At 55.1% G+C, this 14,708-nt stretch overlaps 1 protein-coding gene across 6 annotated transcripts in view; it reads left to right on the top strand.

The window, feature by feature from the left end:
* Positions 1–11,717, top strand: part of GALNT6 (polypeptide N-acetylgalactosaminyltransferase 6) — a 36,476-nt gene extending 24,759 nt beyond the window's left edge. For all 6 annotated transcript variants that reach the window (XM_041736461.1, XM_041736465.1, XM_041736464.1 and 3 more), the window contains 7 exons: positions 809–1,043; positions 4,045–4,162; positions 5,489–5,689; positions 6,234–6,365; positions 6,932–7,033; positions 8,194–8,346; positions 9,346–11,717. In XM_041736461.1, coding sequence (XP_041592395.1) covers positions 809–1,043; positions 4,045–4,162; positions 5,489–5,689; positions 6,234–6,365; positions 6,932–7,033; positions 8,194–8,346; positions 9,346–9,459 — 1,055 coding nt within the window. In that variant the 3' untranslated portion in view covers positions 9,460–11,717. The remainder of the gene's footprint in view (positions 1–808; positions 1,044–4,044; positions 4,163–5,488; positions 5,690–6,233; positions 6,366–6,931; positions 7,034–8,193; positions 8,347–9,345) is intronic.
* Positions 11,718–14,708: the final 2,991 nt, after the last annotated feature.

Below are 14,708 nucleotides of genomic sequence, written 5' to 3'. Positions count from 1 at the left end.
CCTCATTCTGAGCTCAGCCCCTCAGAGAGTCCACTCGTCACCACTGGAAACTGGTTTGTGTGGAGCTTCCCCCTAGAGCCACACGGAGCCACAGAGGCCTCCCCTTTGCCCCAAAAGCCAACACCTCCCCACCATTGTCTGGGAAGAATCTGTTCCCCGAAAGCGGTGATATGTGTTAGGGAAAGTGCTAGATTCAGAGTGAGGAGACCTGGGTTTGCCTTCTGGCTCTGCCAGTAACTGAGCCTCAGTTTCCCCATTTGTAAAATGGGAATGAGGAGACCAGACTTTACTCACCAACAAGATTAACTATTCCAAAGGCCAAATACAGTAATCTGTGCAGTTTACTGAAAATCTCAAGGGGCTAGACCAGCGGAAGGGATGCTTATTCCACAGCTGGAGCTGGAGCTGAGGTTTGGTCCCCTGGGGAAAGGGGGTACCCCCCCTTTCTGAAATCCACACTGGGTGAGAAGGGCTGATTGAGTGGATAAGCTGGAAACCCTGAAGGGTGGGTCCCCCACCCAGGGCCTTCCCCGTGGTTTGGATCATTTGAGTTGACCACATTACTCCCCTGAGAGCTCCACTCTTCCCTTCAAAGTTACCTCCACCTTTGGGTTGGGTGAGGGAGGGTGGACAGGAGCGGCTCAGGAAATCTCTCTCTGCCTTCTACAACTGTGGAGCCTGCCTGTGTGTCTCTAACCCGGGGAGTCTGTGGAAGGTTCTCTGGTCTTCCCGAGCCTCCCTGCTGGCGTGGGGCATGGGCTCAGCCGCGGGCCCGACCCTGACTGCCGACTCCTGGTCCCCACCGCAGGTGAGTGCTTCCATGGCTGGCTGGAGCCGCTCCTGGCTCGCATCGCTGAGGATGAGACGGTGGTGGTGAGCCCGGACATCGTCACCATCGACCTGAACACTTTTGAGTTCTCCAAGCCCGTCCAGAGGGGCAGAGTCCACAGCCGTGGCAACTTTGACTGGAGCCTGACCTTCGGCTGGGAGGCTATCCCTGCCCACGAGAAGCAGAGGCGCAAGGATGAGACCTACCCCATCAAGTAAGGACCAGAGCCTACCGAGCCCCGAGCCGGCTCCCAGGGACCGTCTTAGGCCCCCGCGTATGGGGCGCTCCATGAAGCATGTGACACACTTCCCTTACTCATCCCCTCCCAGGTGGGGGCTGGCATTCGCCTGTTTCTCAGGTGAGAGCACGGCCTCCTAGGGATGGGCAGCGGCCCCAGATGATGCAGTAGCACACGGTGCAGTGAGCATGCCCATCCCGGCGGCCGGACCCAGAGCCCGCGCCCCACCCGCGGCCCTGCACCGCCTCCCACCACCGCTGGCCCTTCTTCACCGCTCACCGTGGGCCAGGCGCCGAGGAAGGGCCTCACTTGTTGCCTCTATTTATTCCCCCCCACACGTGGAAGGGCATGACCGGGCCATGCAGAGGCCCCGGGAGATGGGGCGTAGAGGCCACTGTGGAATCGCCCTGGTCACGGGGAGGCGTGGACTCCCAGGTCACCGGGAGTCTTTGCAAAGACTGAAAACCTATTGAAAGCAAACAGACAAGGGTTCCACTGTCTGCGCTGTCACAGTTGCCCTGAACTTCTCCGCGAGGGGGCCAGATAGCAAGGAAGTTAGTTTCTGCCGGCTGCGGACAGCCTGTTGCATATTATTCCTTGTTGGCTTGTTTTTGTTTAACAACCGTTGAAAGTGTAAAAACTCCTTCTTTGCCCAGAGCCTTATGAAGTGAGGCCAGCTTCGGCCTGTAGGCCATAGTGTGCCCACCCCTGAGCTATAGGGCGGAGACTTGAAAGCTTACCCACTGTTTGGTGCCGGCTGTGTCTGCCGCTCGCTCACCCACCCCCTCCTTCCCTCTCCACGTCGCCCCGTGCTGTTGCCAGAGATCACAAGTTTATGTTGTTTTATTTATTCATTGTTTTTAAGTAGACTCCGCGCCCACCATGGGGCTTGAACTCACGACCCTGAGACCAGGGGTCACATGCTCTACCGACTGAGCCAGCCAGGCGCCCCCACAAGTTTATTTGAACAGGTGTCTCAGCCAAACTGAGCTGGGCAGTGACTTTTAGAGAATCCCCTGGTTTGGGATCGCCTGTGTCATTGTTTTCCCACACTGGCCGGGAAATTTAACGTACACTAGGGATGGGGGGAAGCAGAGGTTGGGGATGCGGGGAGCTGAGGGTAAGAGGGAAGGCCTGAAAGGAGAGGGTGAGCTCGTCCCCCCCCCAGGCCCACAGCCTCAGAACTGCTGCCCAGAGCCTCAGTGGAGTGGACCCCGTGGGTACCCCAGGGAGCAGCCCCGTGGATCCTGGCCGGCCAGCTGCTCCGTCTCCACTAGAAGGAGGAAAAGAAGCAACCGCAGGGGGAAAGAAGAAGAGATTAGGCAGGAGAGAGAAAAGAAATCTGAACTCCCCATCGGCCCTCTGCTTCACGGCCCTCTGCTTCACGGAGGTCTTTTGTTTGCTGTGCTCCGCAGCAGAGCCCCCCTCCCTCAAACCGGGGAGCCAGGCACCTGCTCCCCGCCCATCACTGCTGTCCCCTGCTCCAGTGTCCGAGGACCACGCAAGCAGAAGACAAAGCTCCGGTGTTTGAGGCATGAATTCGCTCCCTGGGCTCAGTGCCCCCGTGTGTGGGGTCCCCCCAGGCATTCTGCACAGCACCCCCGCCAGGAGGCCTGCGGGCAGTCCCCTCCCATCCCCCACTCTCAGAGCTCACAGGTGGCCAAGGGGAGAGGTAAGGGGCCCAGAGGGAAAAACAGGGTGTCTCCGGAAGTGGACGGGGTGTGGGGCTGCACTGAGGCTCCCCGGGCAGGGTTTATGCCCGGAGGTCTTCTTGGGCAGAGAAGCCTCTCAAGGCCAAGAGACGGGCCGGTCAGAGACACCCCCCAGAAGCAGCAGAGAGCTGCACAGTGCTCATCCGAGCCCCGGGCTCCCCGGGCCTCCCCAGGACTCATTCGGGGTGCTCGGAGTGCCTGGGGGAGGCCAGAAAGCCTGCCTGAGCATGAGAGTCTTCTGATTGAAATTCCTTCTGGAAAGTGGCTCTGGGAGGCAGCTCCTGCCCGGAGCAGTGACGGGAGCAGCCGCAGGTTGACGCCGGGCCAGGCTCCTTGGCCCATCAGTCGGGGGAGCCCTGGAGGAGGCCTGCCGTGCGGAAAGCGCTGGATGGGCTCTGGGTTTGCAGGGTGGTCCCGGTCCCTTCCTGCTGGGCCGTAGCACACGGAGCCGCCCACCGAGGGCCCCGAAGCCCTGTCCAAAGCCCGGCTGACTGGGCAGGATGCCAAGGGCTGGCGGGGCCTTCCTTAGGCTCCGGCCCCTCCCTCAAGCCTTAGCCCAGCCTCTCTCCCGAGCACCAAACACCTAGCACTGAGCACCCAGCACCCAGCACCCAGCACCCAGCACCGCGGCGTCCGAGTTCTAGGAATGAGACTCTGTTGTGCCAGCTCCACTTAGCTGGATCTCCCTGCCTTTGTCGGGAAGCCAGAAGCTCCTTGGACCCTGCAGACACTCCCACGGCCCCACCTGAGCCTGCCTCCACGTCCCCTCTACTGCTTCCAGGAGCGCCTGCCACCTGTCGCCTCCGATGCCCGGGCAGCGGCCGGGGCCCCCGAGCACGGGCTCTCGAGTCCGTGGGAAGGCCCGGGGTTCCAAAACAGAATGGGGTCCCTCCCGGCTCATTCGTTCGTGGTTTGCTCCCCCTTCCGAAGACAGCTCCGCGCCGCTCTGACAACTGAGGGTCTGCGATGCTCTAGAACTTTGCTGCCTCTGCCGCGGGCGGTGGGGACCGAACTCCCACGACAGCGCCCTGGGCCGCGTGGCTGCACCCCGTGGGTCCCCGCGGCCCATGGAACAGGTGCCTCTCCGTGGACGGTGATGCTCGCCCCCTAGGGCTGGATGGGCCAGGAGAGGGGAAGAGCCCGGTGAAGCCCGGGGGACACTTGGGCTGAATGAGTGAGCCGGGGCGGGGGCCACGGCGGGGGCGGCCGTGGGTGGCCCGGCTTCCCCGCGAAAGATGCACATGCTTCTCCCTCTGTCTCTCCAGATCCCCGACGTTTGCCGGCGGCCTCTTCTCCATCTCCAAGTCCTACTTTGAGCACATCGGTACCTATGATAATCAGATGGAGATCTGGGGAGGGGAGAACGTGGAAATGTCCTTCCGGGTGAGAGTGAGGAGGGCTTGGGGGGGAGCCACGGCCTCCCGGGGGGCCCAGCCCGAGCCCCTGTCTCCCAGGTGGTGGCAGCCTCAGGGATGTGACATCTGGAGCTGGACCTAAAAGGGTGGCTGTTCCCTGTCGTGGCATCACCTTTCCTCTGCTCCCCCCACCCCTGTCCGTAGCAGTAGGGCTTTGGGGATCCGAGTGGACAACTCAGAACAAATTACCAGAATGTCTTAGGGGAACCAGACATCTGGGGCCTGGTGACATCTTTCTTGAGGTCTGTGGGAAAAGTGTTAGGATGAGGGTGGGAAAGATCAGCCCGTAGGTCAGAGGACACAGGCCCTGGTGGCCTCTGAAGTGTCCCTCCCCGCCCCGCCCAGCAAGCCCTGCATCGCTGAAGACGGAGGCCCAAACCCTGGTGGACCCCATGACTCTGAGCGTTCCAGGAGTAAGGCAAATCAGGATTGGGTGAGGAAGAAAGGATTTCCTCTCCATACAGTCCACATGAACCCCCACGCTGGGGTCATTAGCAAGCAGATGAGCTCATTTACGAAGTCACTTCTCACGGTGCCTGGCACACACCAAGCGTGTCTCTGGTGCCTGTGTTGTTATGACTATGACACGTATTTCTGCTGCTGCTGTAGTAAACCGAATAACAACACATCTACTAACATAAAATGTAAAAAAGAGAGGACCCGGGTCGGCGGGGGGGGGTGTCTTAAACCAGCCCACTAGCATAGAGAAGGGGCACCAGGTCAGTCACCGGAACTCCCAGGGTTCTGATTCTAGGCTCAGGAGCTAGACCACTGTTGAGTCTCTCTCTCAGGAAGCTGATGTGCTAACGGTCCAGGTGACTACCACAGCCCACCTGGAAACTGACGTCCTTGCTATAATTGATGCGCCAATGCTCTAGTTGGGTCACAAGTCCATCTTGATTTGAGGGAGCTTGGGTTTCCAGTAACACCTGGGTGAGCCGATAAAATCACATTTCCAGGTCAACAAGCCAAGTGGCCGGAGCTCAGAGTTGGTGTACAGACACAAAGTCAGCCAGCTGTTTTTTCTCCAATGTGGGCCCTGACAACCCGGAGCACCCTGCAGATTTCCATTGGCCTGAATCAGCCTTGAACTACCATCATAGAGCCAGGGATTACATAGTCATGGGCCTACGAAGAATCCTGGTCGATGTCCTTTTTTCTAGGAGAGGGCACCATTTCCCTAAGTCCCTAGACCTGGGATCCTCACACCCTGGGAATAGAACAGAGCTGCTTTGGGGGGACAGTGACCCACTACCCACCCCTCAAGGCTCTATCTCTTGTCTTCTTTTGGCAGGTGTGGCAATGTGGGGGCCAGCTGGAAATCATCCCCTGCTCTGTGGTAGGCCATGTGTTCCGTACCAAGAGTCCCCACACCTTCCCCAAGGGCGTCAGTGTCATTGCTCGCAACCAAGTGCGCCTGGCTGAGGTCTGGATGGATAACTACAAGGAGATTTTCTATCGGAGAAACATGCAGGCAGCAAAGATGGCCCAAGAGGTGAGAGGAAAGGGCGCTTGGGAGGTGTTTGGGTGAAGAGCAGTGTAGCATCCCAGACCCTCGTCAGGGACTTAATGGTAGAAATCCGCACTTCTCTACTACCTGGTGCCTCCCGTCACCCCTCAGACCCCGTGAGCTCGGGGAGGCCAGAGTTTGAAGGCTAGCACTGAGGACAGGAGCTTCTGTTACCCACCCACCCCCACCCCCACCCCCAGCCGGAGAGTCCTGGCATCTTTTAGGAGAGGAGGGAAAAAGATTTGAAGAACCTCTTCCAGGAGGAAGGGCTTTGCTCTGAGAGGGCTCAGAACTGAGGTCTGGGAGAAGACAGATAGGGAAGTCCCGGGAGATGGGGGAGGAAGGAGGCCAAGGAGGGGGGGTCGGTTAGATGGGATAAGCCAGTAGCCCCAACAGGTGCTGACCAGGAATGAGCAGGAGACCCGCTCTGACCAGGAGCAAGTGACCGCAGAACCTCCGGGCTACTTCAGCCATCCAGGCAGGTCAGGCCCGGTGGAACTGACCCTTTGGGGGCTGGCTTCGTTGACAGAAATCCTTCGGGGACATTTCGGAACGCCTGAAGCTGAGGGAGCAGTTACACTGTCACAACTTTTCCTGGTTCCTGCACAACATCTATCCGGAGATGTTTGTTCCCGACCTAAAGCCCACCCTCTATGGAGCTGTAAGTCTTAACAACCAGCTTGCCCACCCATCATCACAGGAACCCCCAGGGGTAGTTCAGAACCACTCGCCCCACAAGGGATGGCACATTCCCTACACCCCTTTGAAGGAAGACTGAAAGGCCACTGGGACTTCTAGAGATTAACCAAGACCTTGTAAGGGGGAAACAGCCCATAAGCAGTGGTTCTCAAACATCCACCTGCAGCAGAATCACCTGGAAGGCACGTTAAAACAGATTGCTGATTCAGTAGGACGGGAACGGGGCCTGAGAACTGACATTTCTAACAAGTCTTCAGGTGCTGCTGACGGTCCGGGGATCACTCTCGGAGAATCATTGCTCATGAGGAAATTCTCACGCGCTGAGGGCTTCTCTGAGACCTGGCAGCCTGGGAGGTCCCCTCAGCCTCTGGGCTCAGCGCCTCCCCTTGCTGTTACCTCCAGGCCTCTAGGGTCATGAGCAGAGGAGAACCCCGACCATGCACATTTACACCAGTTGAGCCCCACACGGCAAACCCCAAAATTCCTAACTGTGTTATCCCGGTTCCCCTCTCTCTCACCGTTCTGCAGATCAGGAACCTCGGCATCAACCAGTGCCTGGATGTGGGGGAGAACAACCACGGGGGGAAGCCCCTCATCATGTACACCTGCCACGGCCTTGGCGGCAACCAGGTACCCGGCCCTACCACACCGGGCAGGCCCAAGAGAAGCCCGCTTGTGAAACAACCCCTCTCTTTACAGGCCTCTTCTCCACTCAAAATAGCCCTTTCCTGGGGCACCGGGCTGGCTCAGTCGGTTCAGTGTCCGACTCTAGATTTCAGCTCAGGTCATGATCTCAGGGTCATAGGATCGCGTCCTACATCAGGCTCAGCTGGGAGTCTGCTGGAGTTTAAAACAAAAATAGCCCTTTCCTGAGGATTAGGGTCGGGAGACCCGGGAGAGAAGGAGATAGCGCCCCTGCCCTCAGCTCCCAGTCTGAGTTGGAACATATGGCAGAGACAGACAAGGTCTGAGGCATGAGGTAGGGACATCTGGGAGCACTGGGCGTCGGCGATAGGTGCTAAAGAGGGGGCGGGAGGGCAGGATTGTTTATCAGGAAGACTTCCTAGAGGGTGCCAGGTGCCCAGTGAGGCTTTAGAGTAAGTATGGAAACTGTGAGCACTTGCTTTCACCCACGCCCAGCTTTAATGCCTCCCCTGCCCAGAAACTGCTGCTCTGACTCTGTCACCCAGCAGTGACCCCAAATAACAACCATCTACTGACGTGTCACAGTTACCTGGCATGCTGGGAATTTACCCCATGCCTTACAGTGCCCTGGCTCTTCCCCGAGGGCTAACTAGTGACCTCCCGGAACCCAGTCCCTCAGCCTGGGCAGTGCCCAGTGTCTGGTAAGTACACTTGGAACAGAGCCGAAGCAAGGAAAGGAGTGGCGTGAGCCATGCACAGGCTGCCAGCATATGCAGCCAAGACCAAGTCATCATCAAGCCATTTCCTATACCACCGGCCTACACGACCATTTTAGGTAGTACATTGGTGAACATTTGTTTGTTTTAAACAAAGAAACCAGCACATCAAGCACATGATTTCACAAATAACACATAAAAACGAAGCTAAGTAAATTTTTTAATGACTTTAAAGAAAAAATATTAAGTAACTAGTATCCCAGTAAAACCTAGGTAGTGGCCAAAATCCCGAAGGTAGCGCAGGAATTACTGATGTTTTGGCCCCCACTCGCTCCTTCCCCAGAAAGTCAGCTCTGGTTGGAGTCTTAGGGCAGTTGGCTCTGGAAGATAGTGGGCAAACTCTCCGCCTCCTCTTGTCTTGACTTCTAGTACTTTGAGTACACAACCCAGAGGGAACTTCGCCACAACATCTCAAAGCAGCTGTGTCTACATGCCAGTGCTGGCACCCTGGGCCTGAGGAGCTGTCACTTCACCGGCAAAAATAGCCAAGTCCCCAAGGATGAGGAATGGGAATTCACCCAGGTGAGTCAGCTGCCCAGAAAGCTCAGAATCCAGAATGTGCGGCCATAGCTGCCCCCCTCCTTATTTGCTGCATCTCCTGCCGTACGGTGGATCGAGACAATGGAGGAAGTATGGAGAAAGTGGGCTTGGTGACAGAAAGGGTTCTCAGGGCGTAAGCAACGTCTGGTGAGGTCTGGCTCTGGCCGATAGAAACTCGAGATTGGGAGTTAATGGTCCTTGGCCATCGCTGTCATGGCTCAAGGGTTTTTAGGCTGAACCCAAGTAGATGGAGGTGAAGATTCCTGCCTGCCCTGTGTGTGCCAGGTACAAAGCTGTGTACTCACACGCACCGAGTGTGGTTAATCCTTCAGAGGCTCTTCCCAAGCACGCATCTAGATGAGCCAGTGGAAGCTCAGCAAGTTTGACCGGCCCTAGCCCTACCACTAGTTAGTGGCAGGCCTGAGATTCAGACCTAGATCATTCTGACTTAAAAGCCTGAGTTCTTTGTAGTGTACCACACTGCCTCAGGTTATGGAATGTAACTTCTACAGTGCTGGACCCAAACTAGCCCTACCCATGAGCCTCCACAGCCCACCCTACGCCAGTCTTCAGGCCCTGGCTTAGGGGGAAAGGAGCCTAATGTTGGGGCCACAGGGAAAAGAAGAGTGTAAATATGATCGAAGGCAGAAAGTGGGGGTATACAGCAGGGGCTCAGGCCTCTGAGCCTGGCCATCTGGAGGAGGGGCCCTTGAAAATACTAGCCCCATGGTCCTACCTTCCTCTATCCCAGCTGCTCTGGCTAAAGCCGGAATTAGGAAATTGATACCGAATGCAGGTGGAAACTCAGGAACCCATCCCATCAGGGTATCTGACACCCCAAGAAAAAAATTGAGGAGTGTTCTCTTTGTGTCTTGTTGCATTCCCTTTGCTTTTTACTTATGGTGCCCCATCTCATTGCCCCCTAGTAGCACCGTTGGCTATCTGAAGCCCAGGTTGATCTTTTGCTGTGTCATCTTTTAGGACCAGCTAATCAGGAACCGGGCATCCGGGACCTGCCTGACGTCTGAGGACAAAAAGCCAGCGATGGCCGCCTGCAACCCCAGGGACCCCCACCAGCACTGGGTCTTCAACTGACACCCCCGATCACCCCCGTGGGAGTTCCCGTGGGGAACCCAGCCTCTCAGGAAACAGGATTTGGGGGAAGCTGATGATTGAGAGCCTGATTACCAGCTTCTCCGTAGGCCTTAAAGATGGATTTCTAAACCCAGCAGATATCAAGGCAGGACCTTCCCGTTCCTTGCAACAACACAGGGCCCATTTTCCCTCTCCCGTGTTGGTGGAAGAACCCGTTAGAACTTGCGATACTTGGCCTAGCGCTTGCCTTCTGTCCTTGAGACAGACTTCCAGGCAGAGAAGGCAGCCTGGGCAGGGCCCAGGGCAGGGCCCAGGGCAGCAATGCTAAATTCAAGAAAAGTACCTCTGCGGCCAAGTCCTGAGTCCTCTGTCGTGTGGAGCACTCACAGAACCAGTGAAGTGGCACCTTCTAACGGAGACTCTAGAGGTCTACAAGAGTCTCCCTGCTGATATTGCCCGATGTTGGTAGAGCCATTCGTTTACAGAAAGCACCCTGACAGGAGTCCTTTATCTTATTTCGCCTGCACAGTAAGCCTGGGAGCAAGACAGGGCGGGAACCCCCATGCCCACTGTACAGATAAGAAAGCAGAGGTAGAGATAAAGGGGCTTGTCTGTCCCAAAGCTAGTGGATGGCGGGAGCCAACTGAGACTTGATTGCAAACACTGAGCCAGAGCTCCTTCTTCCACACCCCGAGAACACTAGACATCAGGCGTAAGCCTTCCTCTTTCCCTCCATGCTGATCACATCTGGCTGGTCTCCGTAGAGCCTAGAACAGTGGTGCCAGGCAGCCACGAGGCCGGCCTCGTTTGGGGATCCTGGGATGTTAGTGGAAAGCAAGCTCACGGAACCAGTGATTCTCAGGTCTAAGAAACCCACCCCCCCAAGCCTTTTTTCAATGCCCCGTACATAATGTAGATGAAAAGCCAAGTGGCAGTGGGTGAAGTTGTTGGTAGGTGAAGACCGTGCCCAACAGCCCCTTCTAAAGGGGCTTCTAAAGGTCTGCGAGCAAACATCTGAAACTTGTTTTTATCCAACCCTATCATTTTCATATTGTGAAACCAAGGCCAGATAAGTAATTTGTCTGACACCACACGGCAAGGTATTGGCAACCCGAGAGCAGAACCCGGATAAGGCTAACGAGAGCCCTGGGAGGTGTGAGGAAGGGGGGACGGTGTGTAGAATTGAGCGTGACTGCATAACCAGCCTTGATTGCTGTACCTGCATGAAGTCCCCACGTGGAGCGGACCCAACACGCGTGTCAGCTCTTCTCCAAGCAAGTTGGACCCCACCACACGTGGGCGCTTGGCCTGAACTAGAGAGCCCAGCTCCCTAGAGGAGAGTTCACATTCCTTCCAGAAGGCTCCAAGACTTCCTAGCGGGCTGTCATCTTGGGCTTCACCACGTGAGGGTGCCATGGGATCACAGCTGCCTCTCCCTGCCCACCCCCCCCCCTCCACTCAACACTGCAGGAGGTCTCCTAAATTCCCAAGAGCCTTCAGGACCCTATAGGGGAAGCAATCTGGGGTAGCCCAGTCAGAGTGAGAGGAGAGACTGGCCAGGATATGGCCACAGTGGAGAAAGGAAAAACTGGACCTAAGATCCCAATAAAAATAAAGGTTTTATGGCATTGGGAAAGGAAACTCACCTTTGGTTCCTCCTCTCCCGTTGTCCCGTGGCTGACCCATTGGAAAGTCAGTTGATTCAGGCTGTGTAGAGCCACACACATCTGAAAAGTTCCATCACATCACTGTCTCTTATCCCCAGACATCCTCTGGCACCCGATCTAGCCTGCATACTGTGTGTCAAGCCCATGTAGACATGAGATGTAAGATGAGACTTGCCCCATGGAACCCATACTCCAGCTGGGGAAGCAGATGGAAGCAAGTCAGGACAAGCCTGGAGGTATTCAGAGCTGTGCTAGGTGAGATGGAAAGAACAAGTCCTTCCATCTAGGCGAACCCGGGAAGATCTCACAAGGATGGTGACATTTGACCTTTGGCCTCAGGGATGAGATGAGTCCTTAGGTGGGATCTCACACAAGCACTGGTCTAGAATAAGGAAAGTCACAGAGAGACAAAGCTGCAGGTGGCGCCAAGAAACCAAGGGAACATCAGGGCGGCTGAGCAGTGGATGTGAAAGCTGGAGGGTTGGGGCCACATTGTGACTTTCATGGGACCTAGGTCCCTTTGTCTTCACCAAAAAATTCTTAAATTGTGTTTTACAACTGCATTGGTATAAAGATGAATATGATTCGTTTTATTTCTTCTGATTTTTTTTAAAAACTAAATCTGTGGGTCCTAGGCACTGTGCCTCTGTGCCTGCTGTGCCTGCTGCGCTACTGGTTACGTCTATCCTGTAGAACAGCGGGTTGGGGCCCAGTTGAGAAGGCTTTGAAGGCCGTGCTAATACAGTAAACCATAGGGAGCCGTGGTTCCTGACTCCAATCCTAGCCCTCCTCTTGGTTGCACTAAACAGCCAAACACTTAATCAGGTGTTGGTTGTTTGCCTTTTATCCCAGTATCCCTCACACTCTCTATGGCATCGCCCAACAGCCCTCCAGCCCAGTCTTAGGATATAGACCCAACCAATGTGCTCTGTTGTGGCGCCGTTTCTTCACCCCTAACACAAAAACACCATAACCTCTCCGGGGGGCAGTCAGCTAAGAGTAACCCACAGGGAGTGAGAGGTGCAGCAGAAGAAAGAGAAAAAAGCAAACACCACACCTAGAGAGTCGGCCCAGGTTTGGGGGTGGGAGACAGGAAGGTAGGTGGTCAAGAAGAGGGCAAGGGCTCTGATGGGGTGGTATAAGGCTCCATAATCTCCCCTCAGCTGAGGCTGGGCTCACCCTAACCCAAGATCTACATTCTTCCTTAAAAGTCACCCCTCTGAGCATTCTCAGAGTTAACCTAAAACCTTAAAACCTCGACACTAGCCCTGTGCTACTATCTCCTGGCCCCAGAAAACCCTCCCCTTAGCAATGAGTGGCTGGTCCCTCTTTGGGATCTATTTCCCACTTGATGAGTATTGGCACCATTGTCAAAAATAGCTAAATATCCCAGAAGATTTTTTTAAGTTATTTTTTATTTTTTTAAAAGATTTTATTTATTCATTCATGAGACACAGAGAGGCAGAGACAGAGGGAGAAGCAGGCTCCTCACAGGGAGCCCGATGTGGGACTCGATCCCAGGACTCCAGGACCACGCCCTGAGCCGAAGGCGGACGCTCAACCACTGAGCCACCCAGGGGTCCCAATATTCTTATTTTAATTACAAAAATAATGCTGTAGAAAAGCCAAATAATACAGAAAAGTAAGACTTTCAAAAGTGAAATCGATCTTTACAACGCCTCCATACCGATTGGTTCACTCTAGAAGTAATAACTTCTGTATATAAACCCTTCCACCCCCCTTTTCTACGAATATACAAATATACACACACCCAGGACCGTATCATTTGCAATTTGATGTCCCCACTTACTCTCTTTTCACGTCAGTTCCTTTAAGTCTAACTCATTTTTTAAAAGTTGGAGAGTATTCCATAATACAGCTAAATCCAATTTTTTTCACCTTCCCCTGCCGATAAATACGTGGGCTTTTCCCAATTTTGTGACAACTTGGTGACAAACTACATAATCCACATCCTTGTGCATTTATTTTTGTGCCTGTGTTCATTGCAGAAGGATGCATTCCTAGAATTAGAATTGCTTGGTCAGAAGAAACACAGTGCCTCGAAATTTAAACCAAACCCCCACAATGTCTAACCCTAAGGGTGAGAATAGAGGAGTCTGAGCAGCACGGGAGCCGAGGCCCAGAGGCCCACGTGCAGGCTAGGTGTGGCTGTGAGGGCCTTAGGTGTCGTCCCAAGGAGTTTGGTTTTTATGTAAATACAGATTGGACTCCTCCTAGCGAGGCCAAAGGTGCAGAGGTTGATAGACATTGACCCTGCCCTTAGAGGCTCACTTTGGAGAATATGATGGGGAGGGGTAACCTTTAGGCGGCCCTAAACCCTCCCTTGGGCTCCTTGTCCTAGGGCCAGAGCTGTCTCCTTAAGGCCAGAGCAGGCAGGGAGGGGGGAGGGAAGGATGACAAAAGAGGCCCTGGCTCCCCAGCCAAGCTCAGCCCTCTTCCCCATCTACTTCTGTTAGAAAGTTGGGGGTTGGACTGGAAAGACACCCCCCCCCCCCCCCCCGCCCCAGCCCCGCCCCAGGGGACCTGAGCGCCATCGTGGGATGGCCCCGGGGACAGCTCAATGACGAGAGTGCAGACTCCTTCCAACAGCCTTTTCCAGCCTCTCCAGCATCTGCAGGCACAGAACTTGAATTCTGGAAAGTATCTAGGCCCCAGAGGCCCCCAGGTGAACCAGGTGACTTTCCTTCCTCCCTCCAGGCTTCCTGACTTCTCTCCACCTAAATCACAGCTTCATTCATGGGCCTGTCTCCGGGTCCTCTGCCCACCTGCCCGTCCCTCCTTCCTCCTCTTCTGACCTTGATGGGCAGAGCCTTCCCTCTTCTGCAGGACATGTGTCCCCCTGGGCCTCCAAGTTCACAGCCCTTAGACTATCCCTCTCCTGGGAGCCCCCCCACCTCACCCACCTCACATTCTCCCTCTCTGGGAGCTGTTCTTGGCTCTGAGGCTGAGCCTCCCCAAGCCTGTTTCTTCGTACCTCCCTCCACCAGGATTCTCTCCACCCTATCACTTGGCTTTGTCCGCTGCATTTACACCTCTGTCTGCGTCCTGGGGGCATGTCCCACCTCCCTGCTTGCTAAACACTCTTCCCCGCCCCACACACCTACCCCTTGCCTCCACCTCCTAGAGCATGGAATGTACCTCTGCACTTAGAGTGTCCCTGGGGACAGTAAGACAGTGACCGTCCTCAAGGGAAGCACCTGAGGGAAAGGCCAGTCCTGGTCCCCCCTCTGATTTCTTTCTTTCTTTCTTTCTTTCTTTCTTTCTTTCTTTCTTTTTTTTTTTTAAGATTTTATTTATTCATGAGAGAGAGAGAGAGAGAGAGAGGCAGAGACACAGGCAGAGGGAGAAGCAGGATGCGGGACTCGATCCCAAGACCCCGGGATCATGCCCTGGGCCGAAGGCAGACGCTCAACCGCTGAGCCACCCAGGCGCCCTCCCTTCTGATTTCTGAAAAAGAGTTTACTGGATGCTTTTCAACTCAAAGCAGATGATTAATTCAGCCCTAACCTGACCTTGTTCTGTCTTTGAACAACAGACAAATTAGTTTACTTGAAAATAAAT

This window comes from Vulpes lagopus, chromosome 21 (genome assembly GCF_018345385.1).
Source record: "Vulpes lagopus strain Blue_001 chromosome 21, ASM1834538v1, whole genome shotgun sequence".
NCBI lineage: Eukaryota > Metazoa > Chordata > Mammalia > Carnivora > Canidae > Vulpes > Vulpes lagopus.
This window is presented reverse-complemented; position numbering and strand designations above follow the sequence as displayed.